We start from the raw sequence: 25,688 nt of genomic DNA, 5'->3' as shown, positions 1-25,688 counted from the left end.
CTGAGTTCTAACCTACTCTTGGGACACTTAATAGCTATTTGAATGTGTGGTGCTGGGCAAGTGACTTAACCTGTCTGTCTCACCTTCCTCATCTGTAAAATGGGGGTTGGTAACAGCACCTACTGTCCACTGTTGTGAGACAATATTTTTAAAGCGCTTTGCTAACCATAAAACATTCTATAAATGCTAGCTATTATAAGCTACTTATCTAGGCAAAGAGAAATTTTGTTTCCCCTGCCTGCTAAACTCTAAAAGAAGATGAAAAGGAAAAAGGAAAAGAGGAAGTTCTGAAAGTAAAGGGCTTCCCTGAACTGGTCTCATATCTTGATTTATACAATCTAGGAAGGGAGGGGTCCCTCCTCTCAAAGGAATCTAGTGTCTCAGATTCTCAATCACAATTCATTTTGGAAGCAGCACTACTCACTGAAAACCAATCGGAGGAATGAATTCGCTGTGTCCTCCTAGCAAGGTCCTAGCGCATGTGGTATCCCACCATGGGAGGAAGCCTCTAAAGACCCACACTCTGCACTTATATCCAGTAAAACGGGGAACTTATCAAATTGATAAAAGCCCCTCCTGATCACTACCCCCCTCTTTTAAAAACGGAGCACTCCTGAAGCTGCTGCATAGTGGCTTTCCCCCCCGACTCAATCTCCCTCTCCACACTCTCACCAAGGATACCACGGGATATCAGAGTGGGGAGGAACCTCGGAGACCTTGGCATCGAGCGGAACAAGGCACGTTCTTCCGCAGAGCCTCCTTTTCAGGTGGCCATCGAGATGCCCTGGACGTCAGGCTAAGGCAGGCAGGGTATAGGAAGCTTTCGCCCGAGTCAGAAAGACCTTGTTCCAGCGAAGCTTTGGACACTTCCCGGCTCTGAGCCCCTGGGCAAAGTCCCTTTAATCTTTTATTGCTCCAGACCACAGGTGTCAAACCAACGGAAGGAACCAGGTTAAAGCGTAACTGGGAAATATTTAACTAAACGACAATACAATAAAACATGGGTGATGTAACAGCATTTTAAAGTTAAATCAACAGGGAGCCGGGGGCATCTTTACCTACGGATTAGTGGCACCTCCCTCCCCTCCCCCCGTTTCACTGGAGTTTGACCCCGCTACTCTAGGCCACACCTAAGACTGAAGTTTGCAAAGGAGGTGAGCGTCTGCACTGGTGGAAGTTTCCTCACTTGGGAATACCGGTGAAGTCACGGGGGCAATGCCCGCGCCTTCCTGCTTCCTAACTCCCTGCTCGACTTTGGCCAAGTCTTTCCTCCTCCTGTGGTGCTCAGGTTCCCCGTTAGTACAATGAGGGGCTCCCAGCCTCGCCCTTGGGCCTCAAGGCTAGGAGGGGCCCCGCCCTTCTGGGATGACGTCACCACGCACACGACGCAACCCTTAGCAACCGGCGCGCAGGTCGGCTCCGCCCGTCCCGGCCATGGCTACTGTTCCCGCCCGCAGGACCATGGAGGTGGCCCTGCAGGAAAGGCCGGCGCCCCGGCTCCGCGAGCCTTGGCGCCGCCGCCCCTACCTCCCTGCCCGGGCCTCGCCTCTGCTCCTGCTGCTGCTGCTCGTCTTCCCGGAGCTGCTCAGCGGTGAGGGCCGGTTGAGCTCAAGGCAGTGGGCTGGGGAACCGAGGCCTGCGGCCGGCTTGGCCGGGAGGGCGTCGGGGCTTGCGGCGCCGGGGCCTGGAGGGGTCAGGGGTCATCGATCCGGGGGGAGGAGCCGGGGGACTGGGGGAGGGATCTGTGAGGAGGGGGCCAGTAGTGACTGGGAGGGGAGACCTGAGGAGCGGGCCAAGAGTAACGGGGGAGGGGGAGTCCCCGTGAGGAGGGGGCCAGGAGTAATTGAAGAGGGGCTCTGTGGCGAGGGGGCTAGCAGTGACTGGGAGGGGCCTCTGTGAGGAAGGGACCAGGAATAACTGGGGGGGGGGGCAGATGTGCCTGAGGGAGGGTCTCAGGACTAGCTGAGGCTGTGTGGGGGAGAAGAAACTTGGGGGGGGGAGCAAGTCCAAGAGTGACTAAGGCAGGCTGGGAGGGAGAGTCTGGACCTTGGACTGTGAAGCCAGGGTGCAAGTCGGAGTCAGGGTGTGGAATAACTGAGGCTTTGTGTGTATGTAGAGAAGGGCCAGGGGAAGCAGGGCTAGGGCGCCTGTGAAGTTTTTTCTGGGAAAGGGGTTCAGGATGAGAAGTCAGGCTAAGTAATGGAAACTTGGGGCACTGTGAGGTTTGGAAAGAGGGACGAGGACTTTGGTGGTAGTGGGTGTTCTGGGAGGAGGAGGTACTCCTCCCTCCCCCCCCCTCCCGCGCGCCCCCTCCTCCCCAATTCCACAAAAGCTTGGAGTAAGTTAGGTTGATAAAATAGTGAAAACAGATAGTGGGATCTTGAGCCACAGCTTCCGGGAATGAGGAGGTAACTGTATCCTGGTCAGACCTTACTTGGAATAGTGTGTTCATTTCTGTGCTCCACAGTTGAGGAAGGACATTGATAAACTGGAATTTAAGAGTGGTTATTGTAACTGTCTATTGTTTTTAGCCTCAGGGAAGAACTGGGAGCCCTGAGTGGAAGTTGCAAAAAAACGAATTTATTTAGGTTAAAAGAGCTGTCCGAAAGGGAAATGTACTGCCCTTCGATGAGGGGATGACCTTTTTAGATGCCTTCCAGCAGAGTCACGAAGACAACTTGCCAGGCATATTATAGTAGTAGGTTTTCCTCTTTGGGTGTGGGTTGGACTAGATAACTGTTGTGTAGTTTTGCAGGGACCAATAGAATCAAGAATAGTGCTGCATTAGATGAAGGGTCTGTGAGGCTTGGGATGTGTGGCAGGTCTGCGGTGGGGCAAACAGCTGGAGGCTGAGGGATTCTGAGGGGGTAGCTTCTATGTCTAGGTGAGTATAGAGGTCCTTCTTGGGATTTTAACTGGGGAGTTGCTTTCTTTCTAGGTGTGGAAATGAATAGTGTCTTTGGAAGGACAGAGGAATGGGGTGAGGTTGGGGAGAACTGTGTGGTGGTACTGAAAAGTCACTGGAAAGATTAGGAAATAAAACTGAAGAGCATCTGTTGGGTGTACTGAAGATCAGGGAGACTCAGGGTTGTCCAGGGAATTGAAAAGTTGGGATGGTTGAATTGAGGCTTGGGTGCAGCAGAAAAAGAGGGGACTAAGAAATGGTGTGATGGGAGGAATTGAAGGGAAATTATATCACTAAAGGGACCTGAGATTTAAATAGGGATAGAGAAGTGTCACTTTTGGACAGTTCTTTTCCTTCCATTAAGCCCAAATAAATTTGCTTCTTTGTAGCTTTTACCCATGACTCCTAGCTCTACCCTGAGGCCAAATAGCAGACAATTATAATAGCAACCACCTTATCTCTAAGCTCTGTTGTCCTTTCTAAACTGTGGAGCTCAGAAATGAATATACGTTGGTCCTGGGTGGGAACTGAAGGACTGACAGAGGGGCCTAAGGAATGGTTGGGGTTCACTTGGGAGAGGATGAGTATGATAGTTGGAGAATTGAAGAGTTGGAGGTCTGGGATTGAATATTAGGAATCATTCTTTGGGAGGGACTGTTGGCAGGGAGTAGAGGAGATTCAGGACTGATTGTTTAGAGGACACTGAAGAGATGGAGACCTTAGTAACCCATATGAAGAGTCTTGCTAAAGAGCGGGGGCTATTTTAGATGATGGGAGAGAAACTGAGAAATGTCTTTGTGGTAGAGAGCACCTCAGAATATTGGGAGGATGGTTTAGATATGAGCAACTTGCTATGCATAGGAGAAGTTACTTCACAAAAGTTCAAAGATGTGATGTTTTGGTGACTGAAGTTAAGAAGGTAAAGAAAGGGTCTAATGTTGAAGTGCTGCATACATGACCCTCTGCTTTTGCAGGGACAGTTGTTTCTCCCTAAACTTTGCTTTACCCTACTGTCAAACTTGATTTCTCAAGGACCATTCTTTGCATAAATACCAATGAAAATAAAACTTTTTAGATGGAACATAAGATATGAATGTAAATAGTATATGGAAAAAAACCCTGGAAAATCTGCAAATCGTGACATGAGACTTTGGGGGAGAAAATAAATCAGCCAACTGATTACTCATTTGGGAAATTGAACAAAACTTTTCCTTCGATGACAGGAGGGGGTTTCCGAAGAGGGATCTACTTGTACTTCCTGAGCCTTTTTGGGTAATCAGTTAGGAACAACAAAGGGGTCAGAAGAGCTATACCTGCTCACTAATGTCAGGAGACAGTCACCTACCTACTCTGAAGCTCTGACAGGGCTGAGACCTGGATGGAGTGTCCCTGACCCTGAAACTAGAATCTCAGTTCAGTTTAACAGGCATCTGTTTAAGCACCTACCACATACAAGGCAAGATATGCAAGGAACGGATCTCACCTAAGATTAGAGACAATGGGCAGAGTTTTCAGGTTTCTATGCCTCACTTGGACACTGCGTTGTGTCTCAGATTGAAGCTCTTTATCCCTGTTTCTCAAGTGATGCTAGTCAGATTATCCTTTGGGGTTATTAAATTGTCTGGGGAAAGCTGTTTTTAAAAGTGTATTTTTTGTGGAAAGTCTTAAGAGGAATGGTCAGGTTTCTCTTAAGAGAAACTCAGTTCTTCCAGATGATTAGTGGAAATTTTCCTGGGTTTGATTTGGTCTTAAGTTCCCCTTTTCATCTCATATTTTGGTTTGGAGAAACCGTATAATAAAACTGCCATATTCATTTAGAAAGAAGCCCCAGGGGCAGCTAGGTGATGGAGTAAGTAGAGCACCAGCCCTGGAGTCAGGAGGACCTGAGTTCAAATCCAGTCTCAGACATTTGACACACTTACTAGCTGTGTAACCTTGGGCAAGTCACTTAACCCCAATTGCCCTGCCTTCTCCCCTGCAAAAAAAAAAAAGGAATAAAAAAGAAAGAAAGAAGCCCCACATGTTGTCATATAAATTTTATGAAGAAAGGCAATTTGATGTAAAGATTGAGTCATTAAGTAAATATAGAAAATTGTACCATATCATAGGTATCTAGAACATTAGAATTGAAAATGAGGAAAGGTAAGAAAGATGACTTGAGAAATTTGTTGAGTCATTTCAGTTATGCCCAACCTTCTTTGTGGCCACATTTGGGGTTTTTTTGACAAAGATACTGGAGCAATTTGCCATTTCCTTCTCCAGCTCATTTTACAGATGAAGGAAGCAAACAAGGTTAAGTGATTTGCCCAGGGTCACACAGCTAGTAAGTACCTGAGGCAAGATTTGAACTTGAGTCTTCCTGACTCTACAGTAGGCACTCTGTCCTGTGTCACCCAGCTCCCTGCCTTGAGGAATAAGGAAATTAATTGGACCTATGGTACAGTCAGTGGTACAGAAAAATCCTATGTGAAGAAATTCTGCCAATGCAGATCAGCACCTTCTCTTCAACTTAGACTCTTAGAGCGTTTTGTAGAGCACTGATTCTTTAACTTTCCAAAGCTCAGGAAGTATGTCTCAGAGAGGAAGATTTGAACCCAGGTCTTCCCAGCTTTTGAAGCTTGGTTTCTGTTCATCATGCTATGCTAGCCATCTATATTGGAGCCATTTCTCTGATTTGTACCATCATGGTCTGAGTTGGTAGCTGTAGTTTCAATTGGATAATACTTCAGGTAGATTTATGCAATTTAAAAATATTAGAGCTACAAGGAACTTTTAAACAATATCTAGGGCATATCTCTCATTTTACAAATGGGGAACCTGAAGTCCAGAGTGGGAAAATGACTTTTGAACATGTACTGCTAGTCAGTAGGAGAGCCAGCACTAAGTGCCCTGACTTCTCTGTACAGATTGAGTTTAGTATTTTCTGTTTGGATAATGAGACAATGAACAAGCATTTTAAAATTTCTATTTAGTGCCTGACATTGCGCACAAAGACAAACATTAACTTGTCCCACCCTCAAGTATTCTAACCAGAGGACAAGTCCACATAAAATTATATTCAAAATAAATCCAAGGCAATTTTGTGGGAGAAGTCCTAACCTCTAGGGGGAGCAGGAAGTGACATTTGAGCTGAACTTGGAAGGAAATTAAGGCTTTGAAATGCAGCAGTGAGGATTTTAAAAAAATGCTATTTTATTTTTTCCCCAATTAACATATGAAAACCTTTTTTAGCATTTGTTTTTTAAAAAATTTTGGGTTCCAAATTCTCTCCCTTCTTTTCCTGCCCCACTCATTGAGAAGGCAAGCAATTTGATATAGGTTATATAGGTACAGCCATGCAAGACATTTTTCCATGTTAGTCGTATTGTGAAAGAAAATACAGACAAAATAAACAAGAAAAAGAAAGTATGCTTCAATCTGCATTCAAACTCTTACCAGTTTTCTCTGAAGGTGGATAGCATTTTTCATTATAAATCCTTCAGAATTAGCTTGAATCATTGTATTGCTGAGAATAGGTAAGTCATTCACAGTTGATCATCTTACAGTATTGCTGGTACTGTATACAATATTCTGGTTCTGCTAATTTTATTTTGCATCAGTTCATGTAAGTCTAGGTTTTACTGAGAGCATCTTGCTCATCTTTCCTTATAGCACAATGGTATTTCATCATAATCATACACAATAAATTTCCCTGTTCCCTAGGGGAACATCTTCTCGATTTCCAATTCTTTGCCACCACTGAAAGAGCTGCTGTAAATATTTTTGTACATATGGTTCCTTTTCGTTTTCATTTTTTATTTTTTTAGGATACAGGCCTGGTAGTGGTTATTGCTTGATTATAGGGTGTGCATGGTTTTATAGCCCTTTGGGCATAATTACAAATTGCTCTATAGAATGGTTGAATCAATATATAACTTCACCAACAATGCATTAGTGTCTCATCCCCCCCCATCCACATCCCCTCCAACATTTGTGATCTTCCTTTTCTGTCCTATTAGCCAATCTAATAGGTGTGAGTTAGTACCTCAGAATTGTTTTAATTTGCCTTTCTCTAATCAATAGTGATTTAGAGCATTTTTTCATAATGACTATAGATAGCTTTGACTGTTTAATCTAAAAACTGCCTGTTCATATCTTTTGGCCATTTATCAATTGAGGAATGGTTCATTTCTACAAATTTGACTCAGTTCTCTATGTATTTGAGAATTGAGGTCTTTATTAGAAACTTGATGTAAATTTTTTTCCTTCCATTCTATTTTCTTCTTGTTTATCCTGCTCTCCCCTTTCCTTATCCATTCTCAAAAGTGTTTTGCTTCTGACTTTTACCTCCCTGAACCTGTCCCCTCCTTTTTTCATTCTCCATCTATCCCCTCCCCGCCCTGCTGTTTCAACAATCCAGCTAGCAGCTGCCATGGGGGGTGTAAAATCAACAACAACCAGCTCACAGAATGCTGCAAAAGCCCAAGTTCTATTGATCTGCTTTACTAAGGAAAGCAACATTAAGGGGTTAACAAGCTTACTTTAATTCAGCATACAAATACCATCCACTTAGTTCAGGGGAAAAAGCCAGCACCCTGAACTTCAGAAAATACAAACAAATTACAAACAACCACAGACAGGCCAAATACAATTTATAGTTACCAACATCTAAGTTCAGCCTGGGAGCTCATAACAAGGGCTTGCCCAGAGTCACTCGAGCCACCACAGCTGTGGGTCAGAGCTCCGAAAAAGGAAAGCCAACCCCTGGTTTATATCTTTTTCAGGATCAAGGGTGAGTCACACATGCAACTCAACCCACGTGATTAAAATCTTCACAAAGAAGCAACTTAAATCCACATGGTCTAAAAGCCTCTGATACCACAAAAATGTCACTCAAACCCATGTAAACTAGGCTTTCCTTTGAGGCAAGGAGATTGTTAAGGACTCCTAATTTAATCAAGGAAACTCTTCAAGGGCACTTGGTTGAACTAAGTGCTAAGAGCCCATTTTGATTGCCAACACACCTGCCCCGCCACAGCTCTGGCCTTCTCATCTCATCCCCTTCCCCTCCTACTTTCTTGTAGGGTAAGATAGATTTCTATACCTAAGTGAGTAGTGTATGTTATTCCCTCTTTGAGCCAACTCCAGTGATAGTAAGGTTCACTCATTCTCCTATCTCCCCCGTCTTTGCTTCCGCTAGAAAATCTCTTTTGTGGCTCTTTAATGTAAGATAATTTATCTCATTTTGCCTCTGCCTTTCCTCTTCTCCCAGTGTATTCCTCTTTCTTACCCTTTAATTTTTTTTAAGATAATCATCTCATCATATTCAACTCATATCTGTGTCCTCTACCTGTGTATATTCCTAACTGCCCTAATAATGAGAAGGGTTTTAGGAGTTACAAGTATCATCTTCCCATGTAGGAGTGTAAACAGTTTAACCTTATTGAGTAATTTATGATTTCTCTTTTCTGTTTACCTTTTTATGTTTCTGTTGAGTCTTATATTTGAAAGGCAGATTTTCTATCAGCTCTGGTTTTTTCATAAGGAATGTTTGAAAGTCCTCCATTTAATTGAATATCCCATTTTTCCCCCCTGAAGTTTTGCTGGGTAGGTGATTCTTGGTTGTAATCCTTAGCTCCTTTGCCTTTTGGAATGTCCTCCAATCCATTAATGTAGAAACTGCTAAATCTTTTGTTATCCTGACTGTTGCTCCATGATATTTGAATTTTTCTTTTTAGATGCTTGCAGATTTTCTTCTTGACCTGGGAGCTCCGGAATTTGGCTATAATATTCTTGGGAGTTGTCATTTGGGGATCTCTTTCAGCAGGTGATTGGTGGATCCTTTCAATTTCTGTGTTACCCTCAGAATCCAAGATATCAGAGCCATTTTCATTGATAATTTCTTGAAAGATGATGTCTAGGCTCTTTTTTTTGATCATGGCTTTCAGGTAGTCCAATAATTCTTTAATTATCTCTTTTGGATGTATTTTCCAGGTCACTTGTTTTTCCAGTGAAATATTTCTCAGTTTCTTCTATTTTTTCATTCCTTTGATTTTATTTTATTGTTTCTTGATGTCTCATGAAGTCATTAGCTTCTACTTGCCCAATTCTAATTTTTAAGCAATTATTTTCTCCAATGAGCTTGTGTACCTTTTCTATTTGGCTAATTTGGCTTTTTGAGGAGTTCTTCAGTGAATATTTATACCTATTTTTCCATTTGGCCAATTCTGCTTTTCAAGGCATTTCATTGGATTTTTGTGCTTCTTTTTACCATTTGGTGTATCCTGTTTTTTAAGGTATTTTCTTCAGTATTTTTTTTTGTGCCTCCTTTACCAAGATACTGACTTTTTTTCATGATTTTTTTGCTTCACTCTCATTTCTTTTCCTAATTTTTCCTCTGCCTCTCTTATTTCATTTTAAAAATCCTTTTTGAGCTCTGCTATGGTCTGAGACCAATTCATATTTCTCTTTGAGGTTTTAGATGTGTCAATTTTGACTTTGTTGTCTTCTTCTGAGTTTGTGTTTTATTCTTCCCTGTTACCATAGTAACTTTCTATAGTCAGGATCTTTTTTTGCTGTTTGCTCATTTTCCCAGCCTATTTCTTTTTTTTTTTTGTCAGTCAATCAGCAAGCATTTATTAAGCATATACTATGTGCCAGGCATGTGCTAGGTGTTGGGGATACAAATACCAAAGGGAGATAGTCATTGTCTCCAAGGAGCTTACATTCTGCTGTGATCAATGATACAAAATTCTGAAGGCGGGGGTACAAGTGCATAACATTGTTTCAAGTCACCTGAGGATTAAATACACCCTTACTCTTATTAGTATCATTTCCAGCCTATTTTTCAGCCTATAACTCTATGCTAAAGTGAGGCTCTGCGTCTGGAGTGGAGGGGGCACTGTCCCAAGTTTTAGATTTTTTGTGCAGCTTTTTTCAGCAATAATTCTGGGGACCTGTAAGTTTTCAGTTCTTCTAAGATGGTATGATCTATGGAGAGCTGTGTTTACCACTCTCCTGGCCTGTGCTGTGGTCTGTGGTTGACTACAGGTACTCTTTCTACCCTGGAACTGAGACCAGGGTCCCGGCTTGCCTGTTGTACACAAGTTCTGTTGTGCTAGTGCTCCTTCTTGCCCTGGGACTGAGACCCAGGACTATAACCCAGATCCAAGTATGGGCAAAGCAACAGAATCATGCCCCTGTTGCTAGCAAAGGGAGCCCTCTAATCTTTTGACTAGTTGTTTGACCCCTTTTACACTTGTGGACTGAGAGATCTGGAAACTCAACTGCTGTCACTGATTCAGTCACCTCCAATGCTACTGCTGGTTTGCTGGGGGTGTGGCCTGTGCCAGACTGAGCTCTTCTTTCTCCCTGCCCTTTTGTGGGTTCTGCCACTCTTGAATTTGTTTTGAGGCATTATTTTAAAAGCTTTTGGAGGGTTTTGGGGAGAGCTCAAGTGAGAACCTACTTTTTCTCTGCCATCTTGGCTCCTCCCAGCAGTGATGATTTTAACAATTTTAATATAAATAACTTTACTCAACAATTCCATACTGTTGAATCCAATTGAGATCTGAGCTTTGTTTTTACTATCTGAAGCAGACTTTTAACCAACTGACACACAAACTTGAATGTTTACATAAACAAAGACCTATCAATTAGACTATTAGTATTCTTTGTGAAAGGCTATGAATGACTTGATTCAATATGATATTTGATATATTACTTTACAGTTATTTAGTAAATCCTGGCAAGTCTTACTGAGTTGAACAGGCTTTGAATATGGGTCTGGTAATAGGCTACATGTTTGTTTTGCCAGACCAGACTAGCTAAGTTCAGAGAGGCACATCATTAGTTTGGACTTTCCAGCTTCAGCAACTTTTATGGACTGTTTACCCAAGTCATAGAGGGTTTCAGATCTGCATTGGTTGGGGCAGTTGATTGTCACACCAATGAAATTATATATCCTTGAAGCATAAAGCAATTTAGTATAGATATTTAGTTGGTTGTTTAATTTCCAGATTTTGAGTTGTAGAGTTCATAACTTTGAACGTATAGAATTCCAGTGATTCCCACAGTAAACTATAAATTGATAACTGTTGAAAATTTGACCACAAATTTTATGTAGGTACATGATTGTGTCCTAAACTAATAAATAGAATTTTAGCTTTTTTTTTTTTTGAAAGAGAAGGGGAACCTACTACCTCCCATTCTACCTACTGGTTAACTATAATTGTTAGAAAGTATTCCCTGACATCTGGCCTGTATTTGGCTCTGCAACTTCGACTCATTGTTTCTGGTTCTGTCTTCTGGGGCCAAATAGAACAAACCTAATCTTTTTGCTGCAAGACAAACAGTCCGACAGCTTTCATATTGAAAATGTTCCCCCTGAGTCTTGGGGTGAGGTATTGGGAGAAGAAGATGACAGGTATTTTGCATGCTCGTAACACTACAGGGAACTAACAATAGTTTTGGCTTAATTTGTGTCATCAGTATCATGGAGGGCAGGCTAGGACAGGGGCTAACATTGCCAGTGAATTCAAAGAAAAAACTCACTAAGCACTTCCTGTGTACATGGCATAGTGCTAGGATTTGGGTATGCAAAGACAAAAAGAAAGAAAAAGGAGCAGTCTTTGTCCTCAGGGAACTTAAATTTTTTTTAAAACTTATTTTATTTTTTGAGGGGGGAAGGCAGGGCAATTGGGGTTAAGTGACGTGCCCAAGGTCACACAGCTAGTAAGTGTGTCAAGTGTCTGAGGCTGGATTTGAACTCAGGTCCTGCTGACTCCAGGGCTGGTGCTCTACTCACTGCACCATCTAGCTGTCCCAGGGAACAGAAATTCTAATGAAAATCATAACCATATTCTGAACCCTGAGTTGGACTTTTTGTAGCTTAGATGAGAATGGGTACCTAAACATATGCCGCTTACTTTTTTCAGGGCTGCTAAAAAGTGATGGTAGACTTAAATACTTATACCCAATACCATATGATAAAAAATGACAGGGCAACATTTTAAATGTGCCTACCTTGAAAGATAATAAAGATATAACATGAATTCTAAATACCTGTGATTTTCCAGCAGCTCCTACCACAATGCAGATTGTAGCTCCTTGCTGTGGTTTTATGACTACCATTACTTGGCAGACAACCCTTTAGTAGTGAACCCACTTTGTTAGACTATTCATTAGACAGTATACATAAAGTTTGTCCTTTGACCATACTCAAAGACTTTCTAGTGTGGTGTGACCTGCCAGAGCTCATGCTTCACTGGTTAACTTCACTGGGTAACCTCCATGCTATAAAGTGGTATCAGAGCTGTTCAGCTTTGAGTCCCCCTTATTTTCAAAACTCCCAGCCCCAATATAGCTGTGCATCAGTATATGCCCGTTCAAGATGGTACTTTGGTGAAGGAAAAGGGTAGTATGTGTAAATATAGCATGTGCTGTGGTTTTTGTCTTATAACTACAGTATCTACAAATAGAGGAAAAAACCTAAAAGAATTGTAATATTTATGTGTAGTCCCTTTGATAGTAATTGCCTTGGAATGTAATTGTGCTTGATTGCATCGTAATTGTCCTTTTGTCACTTTGGTCTCTTCTGGGGAAGTTCTAGAGGAGATTGCGTGACTTTTTTTCCCCTTTCCCCAACAACATTCATCTGCCATATTAAATGCCTACTCTTGTAGCACACTCTTGTAGGTGTTAGAGGAGACATAAAGTTTAACTTCTCACAGGGATCACCATCTAGTAGCAAAGATATACATTACTTGGAAGGTGCATCTGTTTAAAAACAAAGTGCAATGCCAAGTCTAAGTGGTCAGGTAATACTTTTTGGCTTAGGATAATATTACTGAACTACTGTCACTTAGACGTAGGTTTTAATTTCTTAGTGGCAAAGTTGGATTGCTGTTCTGTCATTCTCATATCTCCTTACCCAGAATGTGGAATAAAATATGGGGGACAAAAGGTTTGCATTAGATGATTGTTAAGGTCCCTTTTAGCTCTAATGATCTGTAATACAACTTAAAATCTTAGCCTCATTAGCACTGTACTTGAGTAAACCTTAAGTGATATAACTTTTGATTGCTTCACTTTATGTTGCCAGACTTCAGGTTTATGATTTCCAAGTGTGGCATGGTTAATAGTAAATTTTCTGTGAAGTACAGTGGGGCAAGTACCCCATTTTACTTATGGTGAAAAATTCTGAGGTTTATGATTTATTGGATAAAAATGTAGTACTTTACTATTTTTTTTATTCTATTTACTATTATTTACTATATTTACTTTACTATTATACTTTGATAGGACCTATCTTTCATTTGGAGGATATGTTTTGTTTATGGGACCTTGCTCCTTTGCTTTGGCAGTCTTCTCTTTCCTGGAGTGGGTTGGTAATTGTTTTTCTTTGTGGGGGAGGGAATGTACAGGTACACGCACTTTTAAATTTAATCTACATTAACACTTAAGTTTAAACAGTCTACAAAATAATCATACCTTGATTTGTAGAGATTGCCTTTCTGAGTTATAAATGCTTACACTGAAAATTTAGCAATCAGTAAACCAGTCCGAGCTTATTCCAGTACACCCCTGCCTCCTTCTCAGAGAGAGATGTATATACAAAAACAAATCCCCGCATTGACTATGTAATTGTACATGCATATGCACACATGTATGTGTATATATATATGCACACATGTGAGTGTATATGTATAAATATGTAGATACGTGTATATGTATATATATATTTATATATCTATATCATACTATGAGTCTATCACCTCTGTAGCAGGAGATGGGTGATATGTCATATTGATCCTTTGAATCGTGGTTGGTCATTGCCTTGATCAGAGTTCTTAAGTGTTACAGAGTTTTTCTTTACAATGCTATTATGTGAATTGTTCAGCTTCTACTCACTTCACCATGCGTAAGTTTATAAAAGTCTTTCTCACTTTATTCTGCATCAGTTTATACAGGTATTCTCAGGTTTCTTTGAAATCATCCCTTTCATCATTTCTTACTGTACAATAATATTGCATTATATTCATACAGCGTAATTTGTTCAGCCATTCCCCAGTTGAAGGGTACCTTCTTAGTTTCCAGTTCTCTGCCACCACAAAAAAGCTACTATAAATATTTTAATATATATATTTGCTTTTCCTCTTTCTTTGATCTTTTTGGGGCTATAGGCCTAGTAGTGGTATCACTGGGTCAAAGGTTATTACACAGTTTAGCAGCTTTCTGGGCATAATTCCAAACTGCTTTCCAGAATGGCTGGACTAGCTCACAGCTCCACCAACATCAATAGTATGCCTATTTTCCCCTAAGCCTCTCCAAAATAAAAACTTTTTTAATTTTGCATAATCAAAATGGTCCATTTTATCTTCTGTGATCCTTTTTTCTACCCCCTGTTTAGTCATGTACTCTTTCTATAGATATAAAAGATATTTTTTTCCTTGCTTCTCTCACTTGTTAGTGATGCCACTTTTAATATCTGTCATGTATCCTTAGGTCTTGCTTCCATAAACAGAGTAAACCTTTAGATTAGTGTGCCCCAACTTTGGGACTTAAGAGCTTTCAAGAGGATCCATAAATGCATATGTAGAACCAGATATAAATTTAAAATGTTCATTGCTTTAATAAAATGTCTCATCTATAAAAACTGCAAAATAACACCAGACAGCTCATTAAAATGACTCAGTGGAGTATCTAAGCAAGCATATCTTCTGTAGCCCAAATATCTTAACATATATTATAATTTTTTTGTGATTAATAAACCACAAACTCATTTACAACTAACCAAATTCACAGTGGCTTATTGTTTGCTCAGTTAAGAAGAGATAATTGCACAACTGTTCTGTGGGTCTACGAAATTTTGTTCAAAAGGGGTTCTCTTAATGGAAACGGTTGATTACCTTGCTTTCGGACAGGTATTAGTCTCCTTTTGAAAGTTGTGTCAGGGTTTATTTGAGCCCTCTTCCCTCCCTCCCATTTTGGCAGAATGAACATGTCTTTTGCTATGTTTATAGATGTCAGGGCAGGTTGGGGTCATCCTGTCCTACATCTTTGGAGATTTAGTTTTTCTCTCTTAGAAGCCACTGATACGTGCATTGGTATCTGACAAAGCAATTATTATACTTTGGATAATGGTTTCTAATAACTACCTAAACTTTTTGTGGTAGCAAGAAATTGGAAACAAGTTTGGGTACCTCTTGATTGGGGGAAAGCTGAACAAACTGGGTATGTGAATGTAATGGAATACTGCACTGTAAGAAAAGTTGAATATGAAGATTTCAGAGAAACTCGTATGCGCAATGTAAAGGAAATAATGTAATTTAAAGGAATGTAACAGTAATGTAAAGGAAAATAATAGTAAAAGACTCATGCCAGTACATTGACCAATCCTGACTACAAAGGACTGGCAATAAAATAAAAAAAAAAACATGCCTCTATCTTGATAGGAGAGATGGTAGATTATAGCAGTAGAGTAAGTCTTGTCAAGGCATGTCTAGTATGTCAACTTGTTTTGCTTTACTTCCTTGTTAGAAGAGTTTTATTGTGGAGGAGGAGGTAGACTACTGGAAAATAGCAGTGATGTAAAAAAAGCAGCAGCATAACACTAAAAAAAGTTAGCTTCCTGTTGGCTGTTCAGAGAATCTTTAGAGCCTTATTAACTAGTTCTGGTCAATTAACTTTACAACTTCAAGGATATGTGATTTAATGATTTTAATTTCTCTCCTCCAGGCAAGTAAGAGGTATCAGAATAGGACTGTAGTGGAGGCTGGACAGTTAAAACTATAGCAATTTAGTAAAATGAATAATGTAACAAGAAGTCTATGAGAAATATAAATAAGTAATGCTTTCAGTCTTGTGCATACGAAAGTAGATTGTACAGTTTAATGTTCCTTATTTTTCATTTGTTTCAGCTCAAGAGAATCCAACACCACCAGTGACTGTGAAACAATCCTCAAGTACTGTGGAACCTAGGTCTAACCACACCAGACTCAATGTTTTCACCACCAGTGCCCCAGCCCTCGTGTCCAGTTCAGAAAAAAATGAAGTGACCACATCTGTAGTGTCTCCGTCACCTACTACCATGCCCCAAATGGAAGTCGATGTTACTGAAGATACTAGAATAGAGGAAGAGGAGCTTCTTACGCTGAACAGTTCTCCATCTGTAGCCAAGGATGCTTTGGACAATGGGGATTATGGAGAACAAGACTATGACTGGACTCCCAATACCAGAGATGATACTGATGAGCAAATGCAAGAAAATACAGGTTATGCAGGATTTGAACAGACTGTTAATCTGAACAATTTTCATGAGACAAAATCCTTTAAGTCTCCATCGTCAAATATAGAAGAGGAAGACAGCCATTTCTTTTTTCATCTCATTATTTTTGCTCTCTTGATTGCTATTGTTTATATCACATATCATAACAAAAGAAAGGTGAGTATGAGAATTTTCTTCATCTCTAGCACTGTATGTCAGAATCAAATTTTTTTCCAAATACTGTTGAATATCGAGTTAGTTACTTGTGTTTTGGCCCTTGTGGCCTATATAAAGTTTTTTTTCTGAACAGACTTATAGTTCATATGATTAATACTTTGGTATATCTCCACAAAAGAGGATTTGAAATTATAACTATTTTCTGACTAAACTAATTTTAGTCAGAAAATGAAATAGTAACGCCAGGAAACATGACTACTCTCCATGGTAACATTTTGCAAGTGAGAACCAGGTTAATTTCAAGGTGAAATTTGAGGGTATCTAATCAGCAATCTACATATCTGGATTGCAGTCTTGTATGTGTGTGTATTAAACCCTCATAGGCCAATGGTAACAAATGTGTACTTCTGATTGAGGGTTAAATTGGATCCTTAAAGAGCAAATTAAGTAGATTTTTAAATAATATTGTCTTTATAAACTGAGTACGTCTTGTGCTTTAGAATTTATTTTCTTAAAAAGTATTTAACATTTTTTGCCTTTAAATTTACTTTGGCACTTCATGGATTGTTTGATTTCTTTTTTGAAGAATGGGTTGTTTAAAATATCTATTTCTTGTTTTGTTTTTGTATCTTATATTTTTGCAGCTCTCATTAATTTCCTTCAAATTTCCAATATTACTGGCATATAATTGTGTCAGTAGTTTCTGATAATTTTTTGAAATTTCTATTGTGAATTCTTATTCCTTTCTATTTTAGTAATCACTTTGCTTTCTCTTTTTTTTTATCAAGTTGTCAAGTGGCTTATTGATTTTTGATAGTCTAAAGTAAGAGCTTTTAGTTTTGCTTATCAGTTCTTTACTCTTATTTTCTCTTCTTTTTAAGATTTCTTCTTTCGTTCTTGTTTTAAGATTGCTAATTTGTTTATTCTGGTATTTTTAAGTGCATTGATTCACTATAATTTTTCTGTTATGTTAATGTAAGTTTTCAGAATTACAAAATTTCCTTTGAAGACTTAACTGTGCCCTAGAACTTTTTTTTATATTTACTTTTCATTGCTTATTTAATTGGGTTATGCTTGTAAGGAGACTAGGAACTGGATCTATGATTTCGTTGGTATAAGGAATTCCCAGATGAGGAAACTCCTTCTATTAGAGTTGTTTAGAGCACGGAGAGGTTAAGTAATTTGCCCAGAGTTACACAGCCAGAATGTGTCAGAAGTAAAACTTGAACCCTGGTCTTCCTGGCTTTGAGACCAGCTCTTTATTCACTATGCTATGCTGTCTTTTTGCCTGTAAAAGATCATTTACTATGTCTTCTTTTTTATTTTTGTGTATGATTTCTTTTTGCTTTAGCATACTGTGAAGATCTTTGGGATGCTCATAAGCTGGGTGTCCCAGAAATTCTTAATGCAGTTTTAAGCTATTAAAGCTTAATACATTTTTTTTTCAAAGCATACTTTTTTCACTTTATTCTTTTTTTTTAAAATTTTTTAAAAAAATTTATTTAATATATTTAGTTTTCAGCATTGATTTTCACAAGAGTTTGAATTACAAATTTTCCCCCCATTTCTACCATCCCACCCACTCCAAGATGGCATATATTCTGGTTGCCCCGTTCCCCATTCAGTCCTCCCATCTGTCACCCCACTCCCCTCCCATCCCCCTTTCCCTTCTTCTCTTGTAGGGCAAGATAATTTCTACGCCCCCTTGCCTGTGTATCTTATTTCCTAGTTGCATGCAAAAACTTTTTTTTGTTTGTTTTTGAATGTCTGTTTTTAAAACCCTGAGCTCCAAATTCTCTCCCCTCTTCCCTCCCCACCCACCCTCCCTAAGAAGGCAAGCAATTCAGCATAGACCACATGCGCGTCACCATGTAAAACTCCTCCACAGTACTCATGTTGTGAAAGATTAACTATGTTTTGCTCCTTCCCAACCTATCCCCCTCCATTGAATTTTCTCCCTTGACCCTGTCCCTTTTCGGAAGTGTTTGTTTTTGATTGCCTCCTCCCCCTGTCTGCCCTCCCTTCTATCATCCCCCTCCTTTTATCTTCTTCCTCCTTCTTTGCTGTGGGGCAAGACACCCAGTTGAGTGTGCATGGCACTCCCCACTCAGGTCAAATCTGAGGAGAGCAAGACCCACTCATTCCTCCTCACCTGCCCCCTCTTCCCTTCCCACAGAACCGCCCTTTCTTGCCACTTTTATACGAGACAATTTACCCCATTCTATCTCTCCCTTTCTCCCTCTCTCAATATACTCCTCTCTTATCCCTTAATTTTATTTTATTTTTTTAGATATCATCCCTTCATATTCAACTCACCCTGTGCCCTCTGTCTATATATATGTATATACATATATATCCATACACCTACATATATACATGCATAAACACACATATGTATGTATATATATATATATATATATATATATATATATATATATATACATACACACATATATATATGCATATTCCCTTCAGCTACTATGATACTGAGGTCTCATGAATCACACACATCATCTTTCCATGTAGGAATGTAAACAAAACAGTTCAACTTTAGTAAGTCCCTTATGATTTCTCTTTCTTGTTTATCTTTTCATGCGTCTCTTGATTCTTGTGTTTGAAAGTCAAATTTTCTATTTGGTTCTGGTCTTTTCACTGAGAAAGCTTGAAAGTCCTCTATTTTATTGAAAATCCATATTTTGCCTTGGAGCATGATACTCAGTTTTGCTGGGTAGGTGATTCTTGGTTTTAATCCTAGCTCCATTGACCTCTGGAATATCGTATTCCAAGCCCTTCAGTCCCTTAATGTGGAAGCTGCTAGATCCTGTGTTATCCTGATTGTTTTTCCACAATACTCAAATTGTTTCTTTCTGGCTGCTTGCAGTATTTTCTCCTTGACCTGGGGGCTCTGGAATTTGGCGACAATATTCCTAGGAGTTTTCTTTTTGGGATTTTTTTGAGGAGGCGATCTGTGGATTCTTTCAATTTCTATTTTGCCCTGTGGCTCTAGACTATCAGGGCAGTTCTCCTTGATAATTTCTTGAAAGATGATATCTAGGCTCTTTTTTTGATCATGGCTTTCAGGTAGTCCAATCATTTTTAAATTATCTCTCCTGGATCTATTTTCCAGGTCAGTGGTTTTTCCAATGAGATATTTCACATTGTCTTCCATTGTTTCATTCCTTTGGTTCTGTTTTATAATATCTTGATTTCTCATCAAGTCACTAGCTTCTACTTGCTCCAATCTAATTTTTAAGGTAGTATTTTCTTCAGTGATCTTTTGGACCTCCTTTTCCATTTGGGTAATTCTGCCTTTCAAGGCATTCTTCTCCTCATTGGCTTTTTGGAGCTCTTTTGCCATTTGAGTTAGTCTATTTTTTAAGGTGTTATTTTCTTCAGTATTTTTTTCAGTATTTTTTTGGGTCTCCTTTAGCAAGTCCTTGACTTGTTTTTCATGGTTTTCTTGTATCACTCTCATTTCTCTTCCCAATTTTTCCTCTACTTCTCTAACTTGCTTTTCCAACTCCTTTTTGAGCTCTTCCATAGCCTGAGACCAGTTCATGTTTTTCTTGGAGGCTTTTGGTGTAGGCTCTTTGACTTTGTTGACTTCTTCTGGCTGTATGTTTTGGTCTTCCTTGTCACCAAAGAAAGATTCCAAAGTCTGAGCCTGAATCTGAGTGCATTTTCGCTGCCTGGCCATGTTCCCAGCCAACTTACTTGACCCTTGAGTTTTTCGTCAGGGTATGACTGCTTGTAGAGCAAAGAGTACTTTATTCCAAGCTTGAGGGGATGCGCTGTTGATTTCAGAGCTATTTCTATACAGCCAGCTCTGCCACACCAGCACTCCTCCTTCCCCAAGAACCGCCAGCCTGGACCTGACACAAATCTTAAGCAGTCTCTGCACTCCTGCTCTCATCTGCCACTTAATTCCTCCCACCAGGTGGACCTGGGGCCAGAAGTAACTGCAGCTGTAGCTCTGTAGCTGCCCCACCTCCTCTGCCCCTGGGGTGGTGGCTGAACAGTGAACTCCTTCCTTCTGTCACTGCAGCTTTTCCCACTAACCTTCTCCACTGTCTTTGGTGTTTGTGGGTTGAGAAGTCTGGTAACTGCTACAGCTCATTGATTCAGGGAGCTAGGGCCCGCTCCACCTGACTCCTGGTCTGGTTGGTCCGTGCCGCTCGTGCTAGGCTCTGCTCCACTCTGCTCCACTTCCAGCTCCGTGTGGGATAGACCTTGCCCAGAGACCATTCAGGCTGTCCTGGGCTGGAGCCCTGCTTCCCTCTGCTGTTTTGTGGGTTCTGCAGTTCTAGAATTGGTTCAGAGCCATTTTTTATAGGGTTTTGGAGGGACCTGACAGGGAGCTCATGCAAGTCCCTGCTTTCCAGCCACCATCTTGGCTCCACCCCCAGCTTAATACATTTTAATAGCTTAAAAGTGCACTAAGATTTTTGGGATGCTCCAAATATGTCTATAATTTAATATTCCTGTTTAAAGTTATCATGTGCCATTTAAGTCACTGAGCTCTCTAGTTACGTTCTTGTTTATCCTTTAGTTTTGTCTAACTGTAAGAGAGGAATGTTAAAGTCTTCTATCAGTGTTTTTTTGCAATGTGCCCAGCTTTTCTTTTAAAAATTGAGTCTATGCTTTGGGTGCATGTAAATTAATGTTGTTACTTTTTTCATTGTCTATGGTATTTTTAAGTATAATTTTCTTGTTTTTCTCTCTTGACTTTATTAATTTTTATTAATGCTTTATTTGAAATCATGATTGCAATTCTTGCTTTTTTTAAGTTATATGAAGCACTGTAAATATCTACGTTTATGTGTGTATACATGAAATTTAGGGTTATGTGTATACATACAAATGTAGATATTTACAAAGTGCTTCAAATGTCTAAAAATATATACACAGACAAGTGATTAAAATGTATACACAAAATGTGTACTGTATATATGTGTATATACAGACACACACACACACACATACATACACACACATATATATTTTCAGCACATAGTGGATTTTGATTTTTTTATCCATTTTTTGTGTCTTTTTCTTCTCATTGTGGAATTAAATGATAATTTGACATTTAGGGTTATAATTACTAAGTGTGTGAATTTTTAAAATAAACTATTTTCATAAATATACACATACACATATATACATACATACATACATATATACATACATACATACATACTAGAAATTTGCCTTCCCTTTTAGGTTAGCAATTAGTCTCTTGCATTTGTTTTGTTTATAATAATTGGAATTGGGTATCCTTCCCTCAACTTCCCTGTCTCCCATTATCCTAACTAATTCCAAACTCCTTGGATATACTTTTATTATTATTGTTTACCCTCTCTTTTGTTAATTTAATCTTTCCCTTTCCTAGCTCAGATAAATCTGTTGTTACCTTCCATGTCAGTGTTATTACTTGCAGTGGCCTTTTCTAAGAAGTGTTGTTTTCCTTCTACTTCTCTCTTACATTTTATCTCTTGAATTATGTAGAATTAGTTATTTTTTGATGGAGGAATAGGGTAGAGGAGAAATTGTTCCATAGCCCTAGTCCATGGGGTCCAATCCTATTTTTTGTCTATTTCCTTATCACTTATCTCTTTAGTGTCATTTCACTCTTGCTTTGAACTCTCTCCATGCTTCCTGGCTAACCAACTACTCTCCCTCAGAGTGTGAGTTGAAACTAAGCCCTCTGATGAAAGCACCCAGATCCTCCTCCCCACCCCCAGCCATTGAATCAGTTGCCTTCCCTTAACTGTCTCCTCCTTCAACCCAGTCTCACATGAAGAAGTAGCCCTTCTTCATGTCAAGGCAAATATACTTAAATGATCCCAATCCGTTCTGTCTTATCCAAGCAAATTTCCTCTTCTACCATCCCCATTCTGTTGCTTCCTTTCTACCTACAAATACTCCCATATGTCTCTCATCCTTAAGAAACCCTCACTTGATTTAGCTATCTTTTCTAGCCAATGTCTCATATCTTTCCTGCCCTTCGTGGCTAAACTCCTTAAGAGAGTCTTTTACACTTGATGTATGTACTTCTCTTCTTACCTTCTAAACTCTCTGAATTTGGAGACTTTTTACTTTTATTATTTGATATGAAGGGGGGAAACTTTCCCTGGGAAATTTCTCTGAGATACCTTCCCAAGTTTTTGCCTTTAAATTTACCACGTGTTGAGCTGAACTCTCCCATATGTTAAATGACATATTGGGGTATATATATGAGGGCAAAGGTGTTGTACACAGTATGTGGTGATCAGTATGTTTAGAACATCTGGACTCCTTGCAGTTCCATGAGGGTGAACTTTTAAGATTTTCAAAATACAATATAGAAAATTCAAACACTAATTTGTTTTGTCTTTAATAAAGTTAAATTCTTTCTGTTTTCCCTTCCTTCTCTTTCATTCCCATACAAATACTGTATCTGTTTAGGGGGTGAGGTGGGAGGAATAAAGGGCAGAAAAAATTCCCCATCTTCCAGAGTACTAGTTAATAAAAAAAGCACTGAAGAAAGGCAAATGTGTTTTTTTCTAAGCGTTTCATATAACTAGTATTTTAGTTGATTAGTGCAATAAGAACTGTCTTTTAAGTTTAAAATACAGTTATAGAAAAACATAATTTTCTTAGCTGTAGAGCAGAAAGATTTCAAGTTTTGTTTCTGGCTATTTACTACTATTCAGTATGTATTCATTTATAAAAAAATTTTTAGGCAGGTCACATTAAAATATTATACTCTAATCTTTAAAAAAAAATAGAAAATACTATTTTATTATTGGAGGAACAGAGGTTTTGTTAATTATTCAAAGCTCTACTTTCTGCTTCTATTTCATCTGCTCATTTAATAATTTTGTTTTATTTCAGATCTTCCTAATGGTTCAGAGCAGAAAATGGCGTGATGGTCTTTGCTCCAAAACTGTGGAATATCATCGACTAGATCAGAATGTTAATGAGGCAATGCCTTCTCTGAAGATTACTAATGATTATATATTTTGAAAGTACTGTGATCTGAGGTTACTTATTTAGCCATTTTCTTTGTCTGACTTTTTATATCATATTATGCAGATATTTGCCATAAACAGTTGGTACGTAAATGAGAGGTTGACCTCTCATTTTGTCATGGTAGTTTGGAGATAAGGGATGTGTATAATTTTTTATCTTTATTATAATCTTTATTATTTTTTCAGCTGAATTTAAATCTGATGTTGAAAATGTGGAGCTAAATATATTATCTTGTGTACCCTGTTTTTTTAGGTTTATTTATCGTGTACCCTCTGAAAGTGTCAGTGAAGCTAGTTTTTAAGTCCCTCAAAATATTTATGTAAATTTTAAATAGTCTAGCATCACTGCAGCAGTCTTGTAGCCAAATATTGAGCTTTTTTTAAAGCACAAATTTCTTTGTGCTATCCAACTAATATAAATGAGCATAGATATAATGCCTTGCATTTAAATAGAACTTTTCTTCAGGAAAAGTACTTTAGATATATCTTAGAGGACTTCCACAGTACTCTTAGACAATTGGGAGTGCTCTTATGGTCCAAAATTTCAAGTTAATGATGCATCAAATATATTGAAATTTCTGGCATGACAGACTTTATGATTGCAACTTCTTCATTTAAGTGTTAAGGAAATGTAATTTATCCTTTGTGTTATTGAATTAAACCTAAAATTAGAAGTTTTGGGTCAAATGTAAAATATATGAGTTACCAAATGATTGGAAGTCCTTGTCTTCCAGGGTTCCAAGGTTGGTAGTTCAGAGGCAAGGAATGGCTTGCCATGAAAAATGTTGTACCTATTAGGTAGTTATTTTATGATAAGAATGAAGTGGGAGGTAGTTGGGGTAAATCTTAAGGCATATTGTATTAGACTGCATCTACTCCTGTCTGTCATATTCAGTTTATACCTGAATTAAGTCACATAGATTTTTGTGGGTACACTGACCTTTTTTTTTTAGTGTGTTATCTTGTTCACAGATTAAGAAAATGATTGATTTTCTTTTTGCACACCTTTTAGCGATGATCAAAATTGATCACTATGTAAAGAGAAGTGATTTGAACTGAAGGTGACTCATAAGAATCATTGTATGATTTTTTTGGGTGGGAGGATGTCCTCAAATATAGTTTAAATTTATTAAGCATGGGAATAATTAGTAGGTGGGCTCTCTATCTACTCAGATGAAGCAATTCAGCTTACTTCCTTCAGTTGAACACTTTACTCTCCTAGTACTGAGAAAGTGAAGCACAAATGTCATATATCAGAACTATTTTCTTGCAGTAATTTTTATCATATTTGAACTTGCATCATTTAATATTTTGAATTTTTTAAAATAAATAGTAAGAATATAAATCTATGATGTCACAATAACTTGTATCATGTGTAGCATTTCAGCATATACTTATGTTGCTGTTAGGAAGCAATAATTTAGTTATACATAACCAGGTCAGATAACTTTTTAAAACACTTTACTGTTAACCAAACTTTGTAAAGTGTGCTAACAAGTAAGTTAAACTCCTAAATAATATTAGTCATAGTGTCTCAGATAATCTGGAGAAGAACAACAGCTCGGTGACTTGGCTTTAGACTGAATTTATTACAGAATATTTTATTCTTTCTAATAATAGCAGGTATTTGGCCTGCTGAATGAGTTTGTTGTTATTGCTTCAGACACTTGTGGAGAAGTGTCTGTAAGTCAGTGTAGGAATTTCTGCTTCACAACTTCATAGTTTCTTCGGCACAAAGCGGGGGACTATTCCTGCTTGACTTCTCAGGTTCCTTTCTTTCAGCCCAGGAGCACACATGATAACTGAGCCAAATATGAGTTAAGGGAAAGCAAAAAGTTATAAGCAGGGTCTACAAGTTTCACTAGATGAAGAAGGCCAGATAGTCAATAAGCAACCCTGAAGTGGAGTGAGGTGGGAAGAAAGGAAGAGCAGACTGACACGAGAGGAAGACTCTGCAGCTACTCAATTAATCTTTATTGAATTGAGGCAGTCAAAATTGGTGCATTTCTACTAGGCCATTACATGGAGCAAAACCTGTACTCTGTATTGTGGCAGTCTGAACCATATGTTATCTAAATTAATGGCAGTTCTTAAGTTAGAAATGAGCACTCAAATTTCTCTTGACCATGTAAGTTATTATTCCTCCCCTTTCCAGTTCCTCCTCTGTCCTCATTTGCAGGCCCAGATCAGGTGCCTGCTTGAGAAGGCTTACAAAGAAGACCTACAGAAAAAACAGCTGTCCAGCAGAAAGTGAAGCAGATATCAGAGGAAGTGCTGAAAATCATTGGGCAGTGGTGCTGAGAGGCCTGGTGTATCAGCAGTGCAAATAAAATTCTAGTTTTGTTATAAC

At 39.0% G+C, this 25,688-nt stretch overlaps 1 protein-coding gene across 1 annotated transcript; it reads left to right on the top strand.

Annotated features, from left to right (window-relative positions):
• The first annotated feature begins 1,372 nt into the window (after positions 1-1,372).
• Positions 1,373-25,688, top strand: C3H5orf15 (chromosome 3 C5orf15 homolog). The gene is made up of 3 exons (XM_036751113.1): positions 1,373-1,591; positions 15,805-16,328; positions 23,202-25,688. The coding sequence occupies exons 1-3, from the start codon at positions 1,435-1,437 to the stop codon at positions 23,331-23,333; spliced, it is 813 nt and encodes a 270-aa protein (XP_036607008.1). The 5' UTR covers positions 1,373-1,434; the 3' UTR covers positions 23,334-25,688.

Source organism: Trichosurus vulpecula, chromosome 3, assembly GCF_011100635.1.
Source record: "Trichosurus vulpecula isolate mTriVul1 chromosome 3, mTriVul1.pri, whole genome shotgun sequence".
NCBI classification, from domain to species: Eukaryota; Metazoa; Chordata; class Mammalia; order Diprotodontia; family Phalangeridae; genus Trichosurus; species Trichosurus vulpecula.
This window is presented reverse-complemented; position numbering and strand designations above follow the sequence as displayed.